The 19,690-nt window shown below is 45.0% G+C and overlaps 1 protein-coding gene across 21 annotated transcripts in view; it reads right to left on the bottom strand.

The window, feature by feature from the left end:
* The window catches only part of TDRP (testis development related protein), a 103,041-nt gene extending 83,910 nt beyond the window's left edge, over window positions 1–19,131 (bottom strand). For 2 of the 21 annotated variants that reach the window (XM_058443599.1, XM_058443613.1), the window contains exons 1-7: window positions 18,273–18,338; window positions 17,637–17,705; window positions 16,043–16,137; window positions 13,135–13,182; window positions 12,238–12,387; window positions 11,365–11,446; window positions 2,627–4,795 (exon numbers count right to left, since the gene is read on the bottom strand). In XM_058443599.1, the coding sequence (XP_058299582.1) occupies window positions 2,627–2,692 (66 nt within the window). In that variant the 5' untranslated portion in view covers window positions 2,693–4,795; window positions 11,365–11,446; window positions 12,238–12,387; ... (2 more) ...; window positions 17,637–17,705; window positions 18,273–18,338. Of the gene's footprint in view, window positions 1–2,626; window positions 4,796–5,387; window positions 5,629–9,862; window positions 10,557–11,364; window positions 11,447–12,237; window positions 12,388–13,134; window positions 13,183–13,286; window positions 13,383–16,042; window positions 16,138–17,636; window positions 17,706–18,272; window positions 18,604–19,111 lie in introns of those variants that run through there. The other 19 variants (XR_009214727.1, XM_058443596.1, XM_058443611.1 and 16 more) reach the window with 17 other exon arrangements.
* Window positions 19,132–19,690: the final 559 nt, after the last annotated feature.

The raw sequence follows: 19,690 nt of genomic DNA, 5'->3' as shown, positions 1-19,690 counted from the left end.
CCTAAAATGTATATGGAATCACAAAAGACCCAGAATAGCCAAAGCTATCCTGAGCAAAAAGAACAAAACTGGAGGAATCATATTAACTGACTTCAAATTATACTACAGAGCTAGAGTAACCAAATGGAATTGGCATAAAAAGACACACAGGCCAATGAAAGAGAATAGAGCACCCAGAAACAAATCCACACATCTACAGAGAACTCATTTTTTACAAAGATGCCAAGAACATACATTGGGAGAAGGATAATCTCTTCAATACATGGTTCTAGGAAAACTGGATATCCACATGCAGAAGAATGAAACTAGATTCCTATTTCTCACCATACACAAAAAAAATCAAATCAAAATGGATTAAAGACTTAAATCTAAGACCTCACACTATGAAACTACTAAAAGAAAACATCAGGGAAACTCTCCAGGACATTGGACTGAGCAAAGATTTCTTAATAACCCACAAGCACAGGTAACCAAAGCAAAACTGGACAAATGGGATCGCATCAAATTAGAAAGCCTCTGCAGAGCAAAGGGACCAATCAACAAATGAAAAGACAACACACAGAATGGGAAAAAATATCTGCAAACAACCCACCTGACAAGCGATTAAGAATCACAATATAAAAGGTGCTCAAACAAGTCTATACGAAAAAACCTAATAATACAATTAAAAAATGGACACAAGATCTGAGTAGACATTTTCCAAAAGAAGACATATAATTGGTAAATGGGTATATGAAAAGGTGCTCAACATCAGTGATCATCAGAGGAATGCAAGTCAAAACTACAATGAGGTATCACTCACATCAGTTAAAATGGCTTTTATCCAAAAGACAGGCAATAACAAATGCTCATGAGGATGTGGAGAAAAGTAAACCCTTGTACACTGTTGGTGGGAACGTAAAATAGTACAGCCACTATGTAGAACAGTTTGGAGGTTACTCAAAACACTAAAAATAGAACTACCGTAGGAACCAGCAATCCCACAGCCAGGTATAGACCCAAAAGAAAGGAAATGAGTATATCAAAGAGATATCTGCGCTTCCAATGTATATTGCAGCACCATTCACAATAGCCAAGATTTGGAATCAACCTAAGTATCCATCAACAGACAAATGGATAAAGAAAATGTGGTACATGTATACAATGGAATTCTATTCAGTCATAAAAAGAACAAGATGCTGTAATGTGCAACAACATGAATGGAACTGGAGGTCATTATGTTAAGTGAAATAACATAAGCCAGGCAAAGAAAGACAAACTTTGCATGTTCTCACTTATTTGTGGGAGCTAAAAATTAAAACAACTGAATTCATGTAGACAAGAGCGTAGAAGGATGGTTATCAGAGGCTGGGAAAGGTAGTGCCAAGGGCAGAGTTGGTGGAGAAGGGAGCATGGTTAATGGGTACAAAAATATAGTTAGCATAAGACCCAGTATTTGATAGCACAACAGGACGACTATAGCCAATAATATTAAATAATTATACTTTTAAAAAATAAGAGTATAATGGGATTGTTTGTAACACAAAGGATAAATGCATGGTGATGGATAACTCATTTACTTCAATGTGATTATTATGTATTATATGCCTGTATCAAAATCTCATGTACCCCTGTACCAGTCAGGGTTCTCTAGACGAAAAGAATAGGATATACATATACACGTGTGTGTGTGTGTATATATGTGTATATATATGTGTGTGTATATATATGCGTGTGTGTGTGTATATATATGTGTGTGTGTATATATATATAAAAAGGGGAGTTTATTAAGTAGTATTAACTCACACAATCACAAGGTCCCACAACAGGACGTCTGCAAGCTGAGGAGCAAGGAAGCCAGTCCCAGTCACAAAGCTGAAGAACTTGGGAGTCTGATGTTTGAGGGCAGGAAGCATCCAGCACAGGAGAAAGATGTAGGCTCGGCCGGGCGCAGTGGCTCACGCTTGTAATCCCAGCACTTTGGGAGGCCGAGGCGGGTGGATCACAAGGTCAGGAGATCCAGACCATGGTGAAACCCCGTCTCTACTAAAAAGTACAAAAAAATTAGCCAGGCGTGGTGGTGGGTGCCTGTAATCCCAGCTACTCGGAGAGGCTGAGGCAAGAGAATGGCATGAACCCGGGAGGCGGAGCTTGCAGTGAGCCGAGATCGCGCCACTGCACTCCAGCCTGGGTGAAAGAGCTAGATTCCATCTCAAAAAAAGAAAAAAACACAAAAACAAAAACAAACAAAAAAAAGATTTAGGCTGGGAGGCTATGCCAGCCTAGCCTTTTTATGTTTTTCCGTCTGCTTTATATCCTGGCTGTGCTGGCAGCTGATTAGATGGTGCCCACCTAGATTAACGGTGGGTCTGCCCTTCCCAGCCCATGGATTCAAATGTTAACTTCCTTTGGCAACACCCTCATAGACATATCCCAGGATCAATACTTTGCATCCTTCAATCCAATCAAGTTGACACTCAGTATTAACCATCACATCCCCTAAATATATATACCTACTATGATCCCATGAAAATTAAAAATTTAAATTTAAAAAACCAAATCATATATTTTATATCTATTAACACAGTTTTAGTTACTTTTATGCTTTTATCTAATTCTATAACAGAATTTAAAGTTGTTTACTCACCACCATTACAGTATTGTACGATTCTGTTTTTGCCACATATTTCCCTTTACCAGAGAGCTTTTTCATACGCTTTTTATATTGCTGTTTAGCATCCTTTCACTTCAACTTCAAAGAATCTCTTTAGCATTTCTTATAAGGTAGATCTAGTGGTGATGAACTTCTTTGGCTTTTGTTTATCTGGGAAGGTCTTTATTTCTTCTTCATTTTTGAAAGATGGTTTTGCCAGCTATAGTATTCTTGGCTGGCTAGGTTTATTTTTATTTTTAACAGCACTTGAACTGTATCAGCCCACTCCCTTTTGTACTGTAATGTTTCTGCTGACAAATCTGCTGATAATCTTATGGGAGCTCCCTTGTTATATGACAAGTCGCTTTTCTCTTTCTTCTTTCAAAATTCTCTACCACTGACTTTTGGCAATTTGATTAAAATCTTTCACAGTGTGGGCTTCTTTACCCTTTCTTTGGTTTCATCTACATGGAGTCCTTTGAGATTCTTAAATCTGGATGTCCATTTTCTTCCTCATATTTGGGATGTTTTGCACCACTCTTTTTCCAAATAAGCTCTCTACTCCCTTTTCTCCTTTTGGGAATTCTATAATGTATACTGGTCCACTCAGTGGTGTGCCATAAATCCCTTAGGCTTTACTTTTCATTTTTCTGATGTGATCAATTTAAATGAGCTGTTGAGTTTGCCAATTCTTTCTTCTGCATGATTGGGTCTGCTTTTTAATCCCTCTAGTTAATTTTTCAATTCTGTTACTTCTCAAATCCAGAATTTGTTTGGTTCCTTTTTTATAGTTCTGTCTTGTTGTTGATATTCTTGTTACTGCATTTTTTTTCTGATTTCATTTGGTTATCTCTGTTCTCTCAGCATACTGAGCTTCTTTAAGATGATCATTTTGAATTCTTTGTCAGATAATTAATTTATCTCTATTTCTCTAGGGTCAACTTCTGGAGATTTATTTTGTTCCATCAATTGGGCCATGTTTCTCTGTTTCTTCATATGTCTCATTATTTTTTGCTGGGATTTGGGGCATCTGAAAAAACAGCCACCTCTCCCAGTCTTTATGGACTGGCTGGGTACAGGAGAAGACCTTCACCAATCAGCTCAGCTAGAGATTCTGGGGCCTCTCAAACGTTTTCTGGGGATGAATCTTCTCTGGGCTTGTACATGTAATGTCCCAGTTAGAGAGGTGTGCCAGTTTCTTTTCAGTTGCTTGTAATCTCTCGATCCCTCTGGTGCTTGTCTGTGGCACTGCAAGTTGTCTGGCAGGGCAACAGGCTGTGGAGCTCTCACTTGTTCTCAGCAGCCCCCAGACATCCAACATGTGCTTGGTTCTATCAGCACTCTGAGTCAGGCAAAACAGGAACCAGTCTCTTGGGCAGCCCCCTGAAAAGCCAGAATGTTAAATGCACTTTCCACTCTTCCCATTCCTGCCCAAGGGATAAGCCAAGAACCACATGCTCTCTCCTGACTGTGCTGAGCTGTCGCGACCTCCATCTGCAGCACTGCTGAGTCTCTGATGCTGCAAAAAGCCAGTTAACTCTTTTTTCTCTGAAGCCCCTAGGCATCCAAAGTATGCCAGTTCCCGGTCAGCACTGAGTCAGGTGAGACAGAAACCAGTCCATCAGGTGACCACCCAAAATTCAGAATGGTAGACTTCCATTCTTCACTTTCCAGCTGGTGGAGAGTTGGGTGTTTACTACCAATCATGCCAAGCTGTGCCACCTTCAGGGAAAGGCAAGTGAAATTAAATGGCTTTTTTTTTTTTCCTACTTCAATGCAGCTGTTCTTGGCTTTGAGCTTGCCTGGGGTACTGTGACTTCTAAACTGGTTTCTGTAATTCTCATACATCCTTTTGGACTGTATATTGTTGTCACTCAGAGCCTGTGGGGGAACAAGGTCTGGGGCTTTCCACTCCACCACTGTGCTGACATCAGACATTTTATGTGGAGTGGCCTAAGAGACTTATGGCGAATTGGGCACCTGTTGGTATCTGGCATCTGAAGTGGGTGCAGTCTTGTGGGATTGACTCCTTAATCCATAGGGTCTGTGCTAATTCTGGGAAGGGAATGTCAGAAGAAACTGAATTGTAGGACACCCAGCTGGTACTGAAGAATTGGTTGGTGTCAAGAAGAAACCACACATACGGACACTTTTTTTTTTTATCTATGACAAAAATGAAAAGGCGTAAGGATGCCATCCTTAATCACAGTTACAGACTGTCTTTTCTCTAAAATTTCTTGGCATAACTTCTTTCCACATCAAACAAATGTCTGAGTTATACTGTGGGGACAAAACTTCATTTTTTAAAAATATCACTATAAAACTTTATTTTGAAATATTAATCATCTTCAGTCAACAAGCTTAGTATTAACCATAGCCAAACATCCGGCAAAGAATAGCTAAAAGGAGATTAAGTAGTTAGAAGAAAACATTAAATGACACCACGTATTATGTCAACCTAATATTTTATGGTTTAAGAAATTGGGACAGGAATGGGGGGATTTCAAGCAGTACTCTGACAAACAGTGGGCCCTGCGGTGGTTGCATAATAAAATCTCCTGGCTGTGATACACTTTGCTGCTATAGCAGAACAAAACAAACAAAAGATGTGGTTTATATTTCTTTTTCTCCTAAGTCCAGAACAGTTAGGTGCTCAACAGTGTCAGAAATCCAGGTTCTTGCCTGTAATTCGTCTGCCACCTCTGGACACTGCTCTCATCCACAGGGTGAAAGAGAGTGCACCACTTCCACTAACCTCTGTGAAGGAGAAAGAGAGGCAGCAGGACACATCCAGAAAGGTGCCTGTGTTGCATCTGCTCACATGTGGCCAGCACTCAGTCATGAGCCCTGCAGGGTGAAGGATGCTGGGACTTCAGGCTCTGGGGCAGCCATGCACCCACTGAAACCTGCTACTGGGGGAAACCTGCATTCTGTCTCAGAAGGGCACATATTAGCCCCCAGGCTCCCTAGCAAGATGATGAATCCATCACACAGTTCTTGCTGTCTACAGAAATGCACTCCAGCTCTTCTAGCTTCTATACTCTGCTAGGGTGAGGACCATGAATACAATCACAACTGTTCTAAATGTCTTCTCCTTCAATATCGTCTTGTTCATTTTAACATAGGATAAGGACCAAATAAGATCATTTATGCAAAAGCGCTTAAAACTATACAAATGCACACTTGCTAATAAAATGGAAGTTCAGGAAGAATATAAGTCAGCTTCATGACTGTGCTATTTATTTCTGAGTTTAGCATTAAGACTTCCTATTTTTACCCTAAATCACAACAAATTCTGATCACAAACTCTAATAAGTTACCTTACAGTCAGAAGAGATTTCAAAGATCCTTTAGTCTAAACTAAGGGTCAGCAAATAACGGCCTGTGTTTGTAAATAAAGTTATACTGGAACACAGCCACATTCGTTCATTTACATGTTGCCTACGGCTTGCTTTCACCTGCAACTGCAGAGCTGAGTGGTTCCGACACTGCATGGCCCACAAAGCCTAAACCAGTTACTATCTGTTCCTTTACAGTAAAAGTTTGCTGACTCCTGCTCTAGAGCCCTCACTTAAACAGGAAGTCTGGAGAGAGGAACTCATTTGCCCCAAAGTCCCAAAATGAGTACCAGCGCTGGGACCCAGGCCTGCCTCCAGACCACCTGAGACAGGCTTTCTAGCACCATGCTGTCTCCTTTGTTCTTCCTGGTCTCAGCCACTTATCAACCAAATTATGAGTTCTGAAATGGAGAACCAGGTTCTTGTACATTTTTGACAGTGTCACAAGCCAGAAGCATGTAAGCCTCTCCCTTCCGACCCCATGTCACTGCTGGGCTCCTCAACTCTGGACAGTAGATATCACTTCAAAGCCAGCACATCCATCACAGCCTCACTGGGCTGCTCCCACAGCCAGGCCACCCCAGGGACTTCCTTGGGACTCTCAGGGCACGCCCTTCTCCTGACCACCCTAGCTCAAAACTTTCACCTGCAGCTGCTTTTCTGCCTTCATCTTCACATCCAAAGGCACCAACTCTGCTCAGCACTCTTTGGCAAGCTCACCTTTCCCTACCTGTCCTGACAAATCTTCCATCTGAAACTCAGGTTCTCATTTCACAGCTGACCTCCCTGACTAGAACCCTAGCTGTTTCACTGGCACCTTGCCCCCAACCCCTCCTCCTTAGACAGGTAATCTTTACAAAATACAACTAAGGTGTTATTCAGAATTCTTCAACATTCAGCTAAGAAATGAAGCCTCCACTCCTTAATGGGATTTTCCCAGTTCTCCCCTGTATAGCCCTCCTGTGTCAGTTCAACTGCTTCATTTTCTATCTCCCTCCCCCGATCGTGAAGTAAAAAGGGAAGGATATAAAGTAGACGGCAGGCGGATGTACACCGGTTCTCTTTTCTTGCAATGTTCTAGCGCTTCTCACTTGCTAATTTACCGAGAACTGTTTATCTCCCATAGTAAGACTTCTATCAAGAAACTCTTTAATACAAAACTAAGGCATGACAAAAATTAAAAGTATACTGTGATGTTTACTGTATTGGAAACTGAGCCAAACCACAATTTTATCAGTGCTTTCAAAAGGCACTGATTGTTGAAGCCCTAGTTATTTAATATAAAAAAATTGGAAAATGAAGAAAAATGGTATCACAAATTTATCATAACCTATAAGGTAAGAGAATTCAACAAAGAATATAAACCCAGAGAAACTTGGATTAAAATTCCTATTGGTGGCTACTAACACAAATTATTTACAAAGTTGTAACTTTACACAAGTTATTTAACTTCTCTAAGATCATCGAATACAAAATACAGTTTAATCTTATTATTCACAGTAGTTATGTTGTATAAAGTTGCCACAGTCAATAAGCAAATACTGAATTATTGCTGTTAAGGGAAACACAAGGCTAGGGTTCCTGCGAGCCTCTGATAACAACTTTTCATCAACAATGCATGACCTTGTTTTACATGCATTTGTTTAAAGATGCCTGATTTAATACCTGCTGTTGATTCATTCACACCGAACTCTCAGTCACCAGCCCTGTAACTCATGCTTGAGCCACCTCTAACACAGGTGCTCCCTCCGTAGGGAGTGCCACAGCTTTCTTGTGCTTGGGAACACTAGCCAGTGCTTCAGCACTACACTTGAGGGCTGTGAAAAACAGTGAAATCATACGCAAGCACAAACATGTAAAAAAAAAAGGTAGTTCTCAATAGACTGCACGAAAGACACATGCCTCAGCTGGGAAGGAACTCGCTGGGTGATGGTGAGTGTCTGCTGCTCTGCAAGTTGTAGATGACTTTGACGGCACTGTGAGTACTGATTTGCAGATTACAAATAAATTTTAGCAAGTAGCTGAATTTGCAAATATGGAATCTACAAATAATGAAGACGAACTGTAACTACTTTTTGGACTATTGTGAGAAGCTGTAACAGCTGTAAAGCACTCACGCCAATGCCCAGCACATGGCAGGCACCAATATCATCAACCAGGATTCTATCCTCCAAACCAAGACACGCTCTAAAAACGACACAACGTGTTCAGAGTAAAAAGCATTCCATTCTCTGCACACAACAGCAGCCGTCATAAAAGGACTCGTTATCTTTCAAACACTAGAACTATTATCTGCCATTTAGTTTATGTTTTTGTACAGAATATAGTACTTCCATCTGAAAGATTATAAAGCTACATCATGGTTTTAATACGCATTTATTAATATCTTGAAAAAAGCCACACCCACAGCCCCCAAGGCCTCTCCTTGGATTCAAACTGGTCTGCAGGTTGTCCACACACTCGCCTGGTTCCCAAGTCTTTGGGAGCAGCTGCACCACCCTAGCTCATGGGTCCAACCATTTCTAGACAAAGCCAAGGTGACAGCAGGCAGTCTTCCCTCACAGCAACCCCCACAGAACTCCTAAGGCAGAAACTGTGGTTCGCCTGGTTACATACAGCACCAAGACAGAACCCCAGCTAACGTGGGGTGAAGGATCAGATAAAACGAACATAAAACGACCTCCCTGCCCTGAGCAGACAGGAAAAAAAAAGGAAGTGTCCCTGGTCCGTGGACTGCATCTTGGCTCACTCTGAAATAACAGGTAAAATCCTCTTGAGCTTCTTTGGCTTTTAACTCCTAGGGCAAGGCTGATGAGCCCCACATGTACAACCACTCCCCAAATGCAGCCGTAAAGCCAAGTCGCCCATTCCTCCCAACAGGCGATCTTAAAAACGCAGAAGACAGACTGCAGGGCCTCCCACCGTTATGGACAAGTGCCCACCAGAGGCAGGTCTGAGTGTAGGGGTGGAGCCCACTTGAGGCAGGTCTGAGTGAAGGGGTGGAGCCCACCTGAGGCAGGTTTGAGTGTAGGGGTGGGCCCACCTGAGGCAGGTCTGAGGGTAGGGGTGGGCCCACCTGAGGCAGGTCTGAGTGTAGGGGTGGGCCCACCAGAGGCAGGTCTGAGGGTAGGGGTGGAGCCCACCAGAGGCAGGTCTTAGGGTAGGGTGGAGCCCACCTGAGGCAGGTCTGAGTGTAGGGGTGGGCCCACCTGAGGCAGGTTTGAGTGTAGGGGTGGACCCACCAGAGGCAGGTCTGAGTGTAGGGGTGGAGCCCACCTGAGGCAGGTCTGAGTGTAGGGGTGGACCCACCAGAGGCAGGTCTGAGTGTAGGGGTGGAGCCCACCTGAGGCAGGTCTGAGTGTAGGGGTGGAGCCCACCTGAGGCAGGTTTGAGTGTAGGGGTGGAGCCCACCTGAGGCAGGTTTGAGTGTAGGGGTGGGCCCACCAGAGGCAGGTCTTAGGGTAGGGGTGGAGCCCACCTGAGGCAGGTTTGAGGGTAGGGGTGGGCCCACCTGAGGCAGGTCTGAGGGTAGGGGTGGAGCCCACCAGCCCTGGCTGAGCAAGCTGGGCTCCACATTCAGTGACATTCAGTTTTCAATACAGTGACTGACTCACAAAGTGAAACCCACAGCCTAACTCTAAGGATAAGAATAGCAGCTTTTAGACATTCTAAGTCATGCCACCTTAAGCCCTCGCAAAAATCAGTAAAAGTACATCTTATCAATTAGGGTTTTAAACTCTCAGGAATAAAAATTTCAACCTATTATTAACATTTACAGGTGAAGATTATACAGAGTAATATGCTAAGACCTGAGAGGCAGATATTTAAGCCCTCGTCATTCTACCCTTCAGTGGCTTACTAAAAGGACACAGTCAAGACACCTGGAATTTACCTAGCTAATTGCTTGAGGAGTTCCACAGGCCCAAGCAAGTAGAAGAATCCACCACCGTCTTTAGTGAGCTGATCTGAGTCTCGGAGAAGATTCTAGAGCTGTGCTTTCCAAATCAGTTGGCATTCACTTAAAAACACTACTGAGGACCTTAAATAGGGCTAGTCAAAATGAGTTCTTAATTATTCAAATTTGAAGTTAAAAACATTCCATTTCAGTTACTGGAAAACTTTTAAGTATGTTTGGAACAACTCAGAGAAAGCAATCTATTTTTTCACCCGTACATTTTATAAACTCTAAATACTGATCAAGTATTTCTGAAGAAAACCTGGCATACAAATTGATACATATTTATTAATATCTTGTGCTGGTAAATGCAAAATACACATAGATATGAGAGTATGAAAAAATGTAAAGGATCTCAATAACAAATTTTGTATTGATTATCGATTGATGTAATATGCTGAATATATCGAATTTTAAATATTGAATTAAAACTTTTAATGTGGCCACGAGAAAATGTTTTGCTTTGTTTCAGTGGAGGAAAGCTCCTCTCTGTTCCACAGGCAGGAGCTCCCCAAGCATCAGTTAAGAGGAGCCAGCTGAATCCGGAGCGCATAAGCAGCGCCCAGGATCCTCCTTCCCTTCTATAATATCATAACTGACCCTTCCTGCTTCCTCTCAAGTAATCACCCACAGAGACTTGACTCAAGTGCTTCTGCTGACTATCTGACTCAGCTCATGTGAGAGTCCAGTTAGACTAACCCTACAAACATCTGTTTACCCAAGAATGAATCTGCATCGAGATCAGCTCCCCTAAGGCTGGAGAATTCCTGCTCCCCACTCCAGACTCCAGAGTTCCCACCCTGACTCAATTCTGCAGCTCCCATAGGGTGCTGTAATGTGGAAACCTCACACCAGGTACACTCCTCTCAGGGGCACTGCTGAGCCCCCACATGGGCCTGGCTCCCTTCCTGGGCTGGCTCCCTGCCTGGCCTTGGGGACACAGCAGTGAGCATTCAGCCTAGGATGAGATGGTCCTCCAGAGAGGTTCGTGATGTCCAATGCCTGTTGCACAAGTGAGAAGTGCTTGAATGCGGCTGTCCCAGGACCCTCCTGCCTGCACCACACCCCACTGTCCACATCAACTCAGGCAATGAGCACATTCCAGAGCGAGGGATACCAGAAAGCCAAACCCTAAGTCAGTAAAAAGCATTAACCATTTCTATTAATTAAGAAGAAGACCTACTTTTTCTTCTTTTAGTGTGTCTGTTTGCCAGAGAAAAATATTAACAGCTGGATGTGGATGATTTCATTTACTTTTCACTTTTTCAATTCATCTCAGGGGCAGGACAGCCTGGTTTGCACATACTGGCCATGGGGACTACGAGGTTTTTAGAAGTCTTCATTGGGCTTGTAAACAAGTAAGAATTCACCAGGGTTTGAGAATTATGACTCCCTTAAAGTCGAATGCTAAATTAGCCTCCTATCAGTCTCACAACTACCTGAAACAGAAGAGGACATTTCCCAGAGGAGACGGGCCTAACTTCAGCTGTCACCTGACTCCAAGTTGCAGATCCTGCCTCCCTGTAAAGACAGGATAAACTTAGCAATTTTATCTTGAAAACATGAATACAATGGGTTGTATCTACTTGGCTATATAAAAGAGTAAGATTTCTTTCATCTTCACAATCTGTGCCTATGATGTGTCCCATCCTAGCTAAGGCTCCTTCATAATAAAATTATTTTATCTGTTTCTATATTGTTAAGTTTTCTTGGTTGGGAACAGGTTTTGTTTTTAAAACAAAATGTCTGCAACCTTTCACCACTGATAAAAAGCTTCTGCAGCATTGTTAAAACAGAGGCTATCTCAATAGAGGAGAGAGGTTTGCTTCAGCTCCCAACAGGCAAAGACAGCTGTGATTTGCAGCCAACCGCGAAGGGGTCTCCGGATGGAAAGTGACCAAGAGAAGACATCAAGGGTGGGGGATTCTTGCTGCAGGTGGGCAAAGAACTCAGACATCAAGGCCAGGGGATGAGGAACTCAATCAGACATCAAGGGTGAGGAGGTTCTCACTGCAGGGACTTCTACTGAGGCTGGGCAGGACAAAAGCGAGGTCCAGACTAAAGCTGGGACACGTAGAGTCTGTTGGCAGCTGTGTGGCCTTCCCGGTCCCTCCTACTTTGTGCCCATGTGTCAGATGGTGGCACCAACTCATATCAAGAACTTATAAACAAGGGCTAAGCACCACCTCAATAAACACTAGTGATAGCTCTATTTATCCCAATTTTACAGCTAAAAAACAAAACTGACACTTGGCTATGTCAAGTGGCTTAACAAAAGGCAGAGACAGGGTGTAGATTCAATCAAGGCTCACCAGAAACCAAGTCCAAATCTAAACTACCCAACTGTATTTTCATGCAAATACAGTTATCTTGACTACAGTTCCATACATTCAATGACATGGTAATGGGACTGGCGGAGAAGTCTTTAGAAGTCTTCATTAGGTGTGTGAACATCTAAGAAGCTATCGAATATAAATAAGAGAAAGGCAAATTACAATCACATTAAGAGGCAACTTTTGTCCCCATCAGATCTAAAATCTTGAAGACATGCGCGTCACACCACACTGCTGAGAAACATTCACATATGCTGCTGGTTGGAGTGTAAACCAGGACCGCCTCTTTCCGAGGGCAATTTGGAGACATCCATCAAAACCACAAATGCAGGCATCCTTGGACAGCTCCACTTCTAGACATGTGAAATAACTATCCTGCAGGCCTGTAACAGAAAGATACTAGAAATAACCCCCTAAAGGCATCAATAGGGGACTCGTTTTTCAAATTCTTATTTAAAATCCTGTATATCGATGTAAGGAAATGCAATTGCTGTGGACTGAATGTTTGCGTCCCCAGAACTCACATCTAAGAGGTGATCGGGGTGAGATGGGAGGCGTGAGGGTGGGGCCCCCACGATGGGATGAGTGTCCTAATATGGGGCTAAGAAGCTGGAGCTCCCTCTGCCTTGAGAGGATGTAGTGTGAAGGCAGTGCCCTCTGCAAACCAGGAAGCAGCCCCTCACCAAGAACAAAGCACCCTGATTTAAAACTTCCAGCCTCTGGAACTGCAGAAATGTTTGTTGTTGAAGCTGCCCAGTTTATCCTATTCTGTTACAGTGGCCTGAATGAACTAGGATGACTGTGTAACATTTAACACACAAATACAGATGAAAGAAAGCGGAACCTCTTCATCTACTGGTAAGGGCTACAACTTACTGCAAATGGGAAAAGGCAGGTGTGAAGGTGTTCACCGCAGGTTCATGTCTGCATAAGAAAAGAGCTTTATTTTTAAAGAGAAATAATGGAAAACAGTAACAACATGTTAGCTATACAAGCAGAGAGAGAAAGGCCTCTGCCTCCCCACATACCTGCCCTCCAGCAGAACATCAGGCCTTTTCTGGATTTCAGAGCGATCGTCAACACCAGCTATTGAGTTTACTCCACTTCTTTCTTCCCAGACACCACTAAAGCAAACGTCACAGAGCCTCACAGTGCCATAAAAGCGTGACTTTGTGTCATCTAAACTAAGATTCACTATTCCTTGGCTCTCCCCATCTCCAAGCATGATTTTAAAACACCTGAAACAGTCCTTGATGTCTTTTTTCTTTGCAATGTCTACAGAATATGTTTAAGCCTTTTAAATTTGTAAGTGAAAATATGTTAAAAATTCTGACTTTTGTTTAGAAACTCCGTAGTTAAGGCTAGCCAAATCCCTATGGAATCCAGTTTAGAGGCAACTGATGAACTCTTCTACACTGTCCATGTTAGACCCATCTAAACCACCCATGTTGAACAGTTCTCTGCACTTCTTTCTCTATTATTTGCATAAAACTTTGAGGGGCAGAGGTTAGAAAACGGCTCAGCAACCTTTATATCCACCATAAGAAGCCCAATGAAATAAATTTTGTCACAGAAATTTAGTATCATTTAGTATCACACAGCCTTAAAATGGATTTTTTCCAGCTAGCAGTACTGAAACCGGAAGCACTCCATGAGACACATATTATGAAGGGAACAACCCAAGGTACAGAAAAATGTGAACAGTGAGACAGCAAATCTTTGCTTCTGAACACACACTTATGTATCTGCATAAATGTGTCATGGACAGATACACAAAAGAGCTTAACAATGTTTCCCATTAGAAACTTTGAAGAAGTTAAGACCTAACAATCTCAAAAAATATTTTACCATATGCATTAGCAGAAATATTTTACCATATGCATTAGCAGTTTTTCTTCAAGTAACATTAGATTCATTAAAACTTGTGTCTTTCTGTTGAAGGATTGCAATGAATGATTCTCCTTATAAACCTTGTGGTTATATGTTAATACAAAATAGATGTGTATTTATGACCAAAAAAAGGGCCCATAGCCTAAAAAGATGCTCAGAGAGGTTTATTTTCTAAAATGTTAAAATTATTTTAGTAATAGTTAAGTGTCCTTTACATCTAAATAATTTTGAATGCTTCACATTTCAAATTTATTGGAACCTAACATTACTTTTTCACTAAAAAAAAAAAAAAGCTGTGTAACCTGATGTTCAAGAAAGGCAACAGGACAGATATGATTGCAAACTGAATGCCTTTCTAGAATCAAGCAGAATGTGCTCTCAACCTGCACATTCAATATCACACTGACTGACAGATTTGGAGGGTAGGACAAAAGACTAAGAATGAAACAGAATTGAGAACTTCTAACACGACTGAATTTAACAGATTCATTAAATCCTATTTGCATATTAATTCCTACTTCTCTCAACTTTAAAATTTTGTAGGCAGAAGTTTTATGACTTTTCATGAATTTCAAAATTTAATTCTAATTTAATTTAAATTTAATTCTAACTTGTCTTAATTCTAAGTTAGCTTTGCAATAAAGATAGGTCCTCTTGAAGAAATTAACTAAATTTAGAATATGACTAACCTGTCATAATTAACACAAATTTTCTCTATTTTTACATAGCGATGTTTTTCAACACAAACTTTGGATACCCTTAATAAAGTAACATAAAAACCACAGTCAAAATTCACAACTAGCAGATAACTGGGAAAACCTTGGGTACAGTGATGGCTTTTTCAATATAATACCAAAGGCACATTCGTGAAACAAATAATTCATAGTGAAGCTTCATTAAAATTAAAAACTTCTGCTCTGAAAAAGACACTGTCAAGAGAATGTGAAGCCACAGATTGGGAGAAAATCTTTATAAAACACATACATATAAAGGACTAGTATCCAAAACATACAAAGAACTCTTAAAACTCAACAATGAGAAATCAAACCACCTAACTAAAAAATGCGGCGAAAGATCTAAACAGACACCTCACCAAAAAAGGGACACAGATGACAAGTACGCGTCTGAAAAGATGCTCGTGTCATTTATCAGAGAAGCGCAATTCAAGACAAAGAAAAAGCACCACACACCTACTAGGATGGACAAAATCTAGATACTGACAGCACCAAATGCTGGCAAGGAGGTGGAGCAAAAGGAAATCTCATTCATTGCCCATGGGAGTGCAAACTGGTGCAGCCACTTTGGAAGATAGTTTGGCGGTTTCTTATAAAACTAAACACTCTCACCATGCAATCCAGGATTCAGGCTCCTAGGTATTTACCCAAGTAAGTTGAAAACTTACATTCACACAAAAACCTGCACCTGATGTTTACAGCAGGTCTATGAATAAACTGATGTATATTCATAATTGCCAAAACGTGAAAGCAACCAACATGCCCTCCAGAGGGTGAAGGGATAAACTGTGGTACACCCAGACAGTGGAATACTATCCAGTGATAAAAAGAAATGAGCTACAAGCCATGAAAAGAAATGCAGGAACCTTAAATGCATCTTTCTAAGTGTGAGAAGCCTACCTGAAAAGGCTACACACTGTGAATGCAACCAAATGACATTCTGGAAAACTATGGGGACAGTACAAAGATCAATGGTTGCCAGGGGTTCGGGGGAGGGAGGGCACACAGAGGGTCTCTAGGGCAGAAAAACTCCTGTGCGTGACACTATAATGGTGGGCACACGTCAGTACACATTTGTCCAAACCATAGAATGCACAAGTGAGCCCTCCCAGGTGAGGACCATGAGCCCGTGTAGGTCCACAGATTGTTAACAAACGCACCACTCTGTGGGGGGTGGTGATAGTGGAGGGCTGGGGATCCATGAGAACTCTCTGTACTTTCTCCTCAATTTTGCTGGGCACTTAAAACTGGATACCTGAAAAATAAAGTCTATTAAAGTTTACCCCCCCAAAACCAACATACACTTTAGACGTATAGATAACAGGCCAGGCGCGGTGGCTCACGCCTATAATCCCAGCACTTCAGGAGGCCGAGGAGGGCAGATCACCTGAGGTCAGGAGTTCGAGACCAGCCTGACCAACATGGACAACCCCGTCTCTACTGAAAATACAAAATTAATCAGGCGTGGTGACACATGCTTGTAATCCCAGCCACTCAGGAGGCTGAGGCAGGAGAATCACTTGAACCTGGGAGGCTGCGGTGAGCTGAGATCACGCCACTGCACCCCACCCAGGGCGACACGAGCCAAACTCCATCTCAAAAAAAAAAATATATATATAGATGACAATTCTGTAAAGAGAAAATCAGAAAAGGAGCTTTAACTTAGGCACTGCCAGCGAATGAATCTAGGTGGAGGATACGAGGAAGAATTTCCTATTCCTCTACTTTTCTGCATATTAGAAATTTTTCAAAATAAGAACTTAAGGCCAGGTGTCGTGACTTACGCCTGTCATCCTATAATTTGGGAGGCTGAGGTGGGCGGATCACTTGAGCCCAGGAGTTCCAGATCTGCCTGGACAACATAACAAGACCCCATTTCCACAAAAACGGTTTTTTTAAATTAGCCAGGTGAGGTGGTGCGCGCTTGTAGTCCCAGCTACTACAGAGGCTGAGGGAGTAGAATCACTCAACCAGCCCAGGCAGGTTTAGGCCGTAGTGAGCCGAGACTGCACCACTGCACTCCAGCCTAGTAAACAGGGCAAGACCCTGCCTCAAAATAAAAAATAAAAACTTAACAAAAAAAGTGGGTTTCAGGATTCATTAGGAAAAATGGGAGAACATAGGAAGACTCAGTTTAAAATTCTCAAGGCTCTATACAGAAACAATAATATGGCTCATCTTTGACCAACATTAGTTATTTATAGCTTCTGCAGTTAACTCGGTAGCCACATATAAATTCTCATCATTACATTCAAGAAGAGAGCTGTTTAGAGTAACTATAACATTCTGAAATTAAAAAAAAAAAAAGGGTAGGTAAGCACTAACGCTACCTAAAAGAAATTTCTCAGACAAGTTCAGATAGTAACCATATTTAAGCGCTCAACATAACCGGCTCCATTTTCCATGAGTTAGGAACGGAATTTAACTTTCATAGGAAATGTCTATCAAGAAGAAACAACTCCAGACTCTCAGAGAAACTCTTCTGCTCAGAAACTATTTCCAAGTCCTCGGAAGAAAGGTATAAATCCTTAGCTTCCATTCGGCCTTAACCGCATCAGGAGGACGTTGCCACACGTTTTACAGAAAGAGATATTTTATGATCCAGAAAGCTGGATTTCTGACCTAAATTTCATTGTACACGAAAAAGAGCACTGCAATGGAAAAAGGGAGGCGGGAGGGGCGGTGGGGGAGGGCACATCTAAGGCACACAGGGCCCACCTGGGAGCCCTTTCAATTAAAAAATTCTAGACATACCAAACATATCTCTACACTCGTCAGGCAAAGGCCTTTCAGTTTTCGGTATAAAGGACTTCTGCCGGCTTCCTTCAGAAAAATCAAGGATTTAAGAAAATACTTGTTACGCAAACAAACATTTAGCCCACTTAACATTGAGCTATGGTCGTCCAAAGGTGCTTAGTGTCCGCGAGGAGGCCGTCCGGGTGCGCGATGATTCAGGCCTTCTCCCCCAGCTCCACCCGGGACGCGAGCACCCGACGTGGACCTCTGCGTCCCGGGCCCACGACGCCCGCGCCGCGCGGTGCGCGCCCTACGTCCCCGCTCTCCTGGGACTGCGCCCCGAGTAACACGTGTAGGGGTCACTGGGCCCCCTGCAAGCGGCGAGAACGCCGGCAGCCCTGGCCAGGAAAGCCGGGAGTAGGTCCACGCGGACCACAGCGGCAACTCAGCCCAGGACCAGCCTAGGGTCAAGTTCTCCGACTCCGCACTCGGGCACTTAGCGGGCCGCACCCCGGAGCTACGCGGCCCCAACCTCACCTGCCCGCCCAAACTGTGCCCCCAACTACCCGCACCTCCACCTGCTCGCCGCCCACCCTCGCCCTCCACCTGCGCGCCCCCGGCCTACTAGCACTCCCCACCTGCGCACCCCCTCACCTGCGCCTGGGCGGCGGAGGCTGCCGGTGGCGGCCCCCCACGCAGGCCGTCCTCCTCCTCGGGGGGCTCGTCCAGCAGCACCCGGCCCCGGCCCAGCTTCCACATGGTCGGGCGGGTTCCGGCGTCCCTCTGTGCGTGCGTCGGGCTGTGGGTCCGCGTCCCTCCCGGCAGCCAGACGCTCTGCCGGCCGCTCCTGCGGGACGCGGGCCCAGTGGGCCGGGCGGGGCTAGGCGGCGGGCGGGGCGCCCCCAGAACTAGGCCCGCCCCTCCCCACCAGGCCCGCCCCAAACCCTACCCAAGACCCGGCCCGCCCCCAAACCATCCCCAGAACCAGGCCCGCCCCAAGCCTTCCTCAGGACCAGGCCCGCCCCCAAACCATCCCCAGGACCAGACCCACCCCCAAACCTTCCCCAGGACCAGACCCACCCCCAGATTCGACGGGGCTCCGAATCCCATCCCCCACAGAAAGGTCAACCCCGGCCCCCTCCTCCCAGTGTGGTCCCCGCCACCGCCCCGGCGAGACCCTCGCCCCTCACTGTTCTACTGAACGACGTCCTCACCCCAGGCTACCCCGTCACCTGGTCCCCCCATCTTGGCCCCCACCGACCCGCCCCTAGCCGCTTCCTCACCCGGGAACGCCCCCATCCTGAGCCCCCACCAAGCCCCTAGCCCTGCCCGATCCCCGGTTCCCTGAGTCCTCCTCTACCCCCTAGCCCCCACCCGGCCCCCGCAAATTCCCCTCTCCCGGTTCTCTCCTTCTCCCCCACCGACCCCCACTTACTCCCGGGCTGCCCCCTCCCCCCACCCTCTCCCCGACCCTGGCCAGAGGGCGTGGCCACCTCCGCCCGGGTCACCGAGGCAACGGCCGAGAGGCGCCGTGCGCATGCGCGACGCTGACGCTCAGGCCGCCGCAAGGCTGAGGAAAAGGTGGAGGGCGCAAGGTCCGCGGAGCGGCGCGTGTACCGCAGCGCTTCAGGGCATCTTTCGGAGCCTGGGCGCCGGGCATCCGGGACTCGTTCCCTCCGGCGCCCGAGGTCGAGGGATAGTGGGGACGCCGAGAGGAGGCCTCGCCCAGCCCTGGGCGCCGCGGGCTCGGCCCGGACTGACGGCTGTGGGGGGCCGGGATGGGGCCGTGGTGCCGGGCCGCGCAGAACCCCTGGGACCTCCGCGGCGCCCAGGATGGGGCTCAGGGCCCGGAGAACGTTTTCCGGCGTGGCTGTGGCTTTGTCAGAGTCAGGAGCGGGAGAGGCGCCCACAGATTCCTGAGGGCAGAACCACCTGGTTCCCAGGGGGAAAGGAGCTGGCGAGGCTACCCCCGAGCCCGGGACGGAGCCGCGGGAACGGGGGACTCTGGACGTCCTCTGCCGCCAAGCAAGTTAATTTTTCCCGCGACGCGCTTTGTATCGCTTCTTTCTCAC

Source organism: Hylobates moloch, unplaced genomic scaffold, assembly GCF_009828535.3.
Source record: "Hylobates moloch isolate HMO894 unplaced genomic scaffold, HMol_V3 SCAFFOLD_8, whole genome shotgun sequence".
NCBI classification, from domain to species: Eukaryota; Metazoa; Chordata; class Mammalia; order Primates; family Hylobatidae; genus Hylobates; species Hylobates moloch.
Note: the sequence above shows the minus strand (reverse complement) of the source record. Positions and strands in the feature narration are given on the sequence as shown.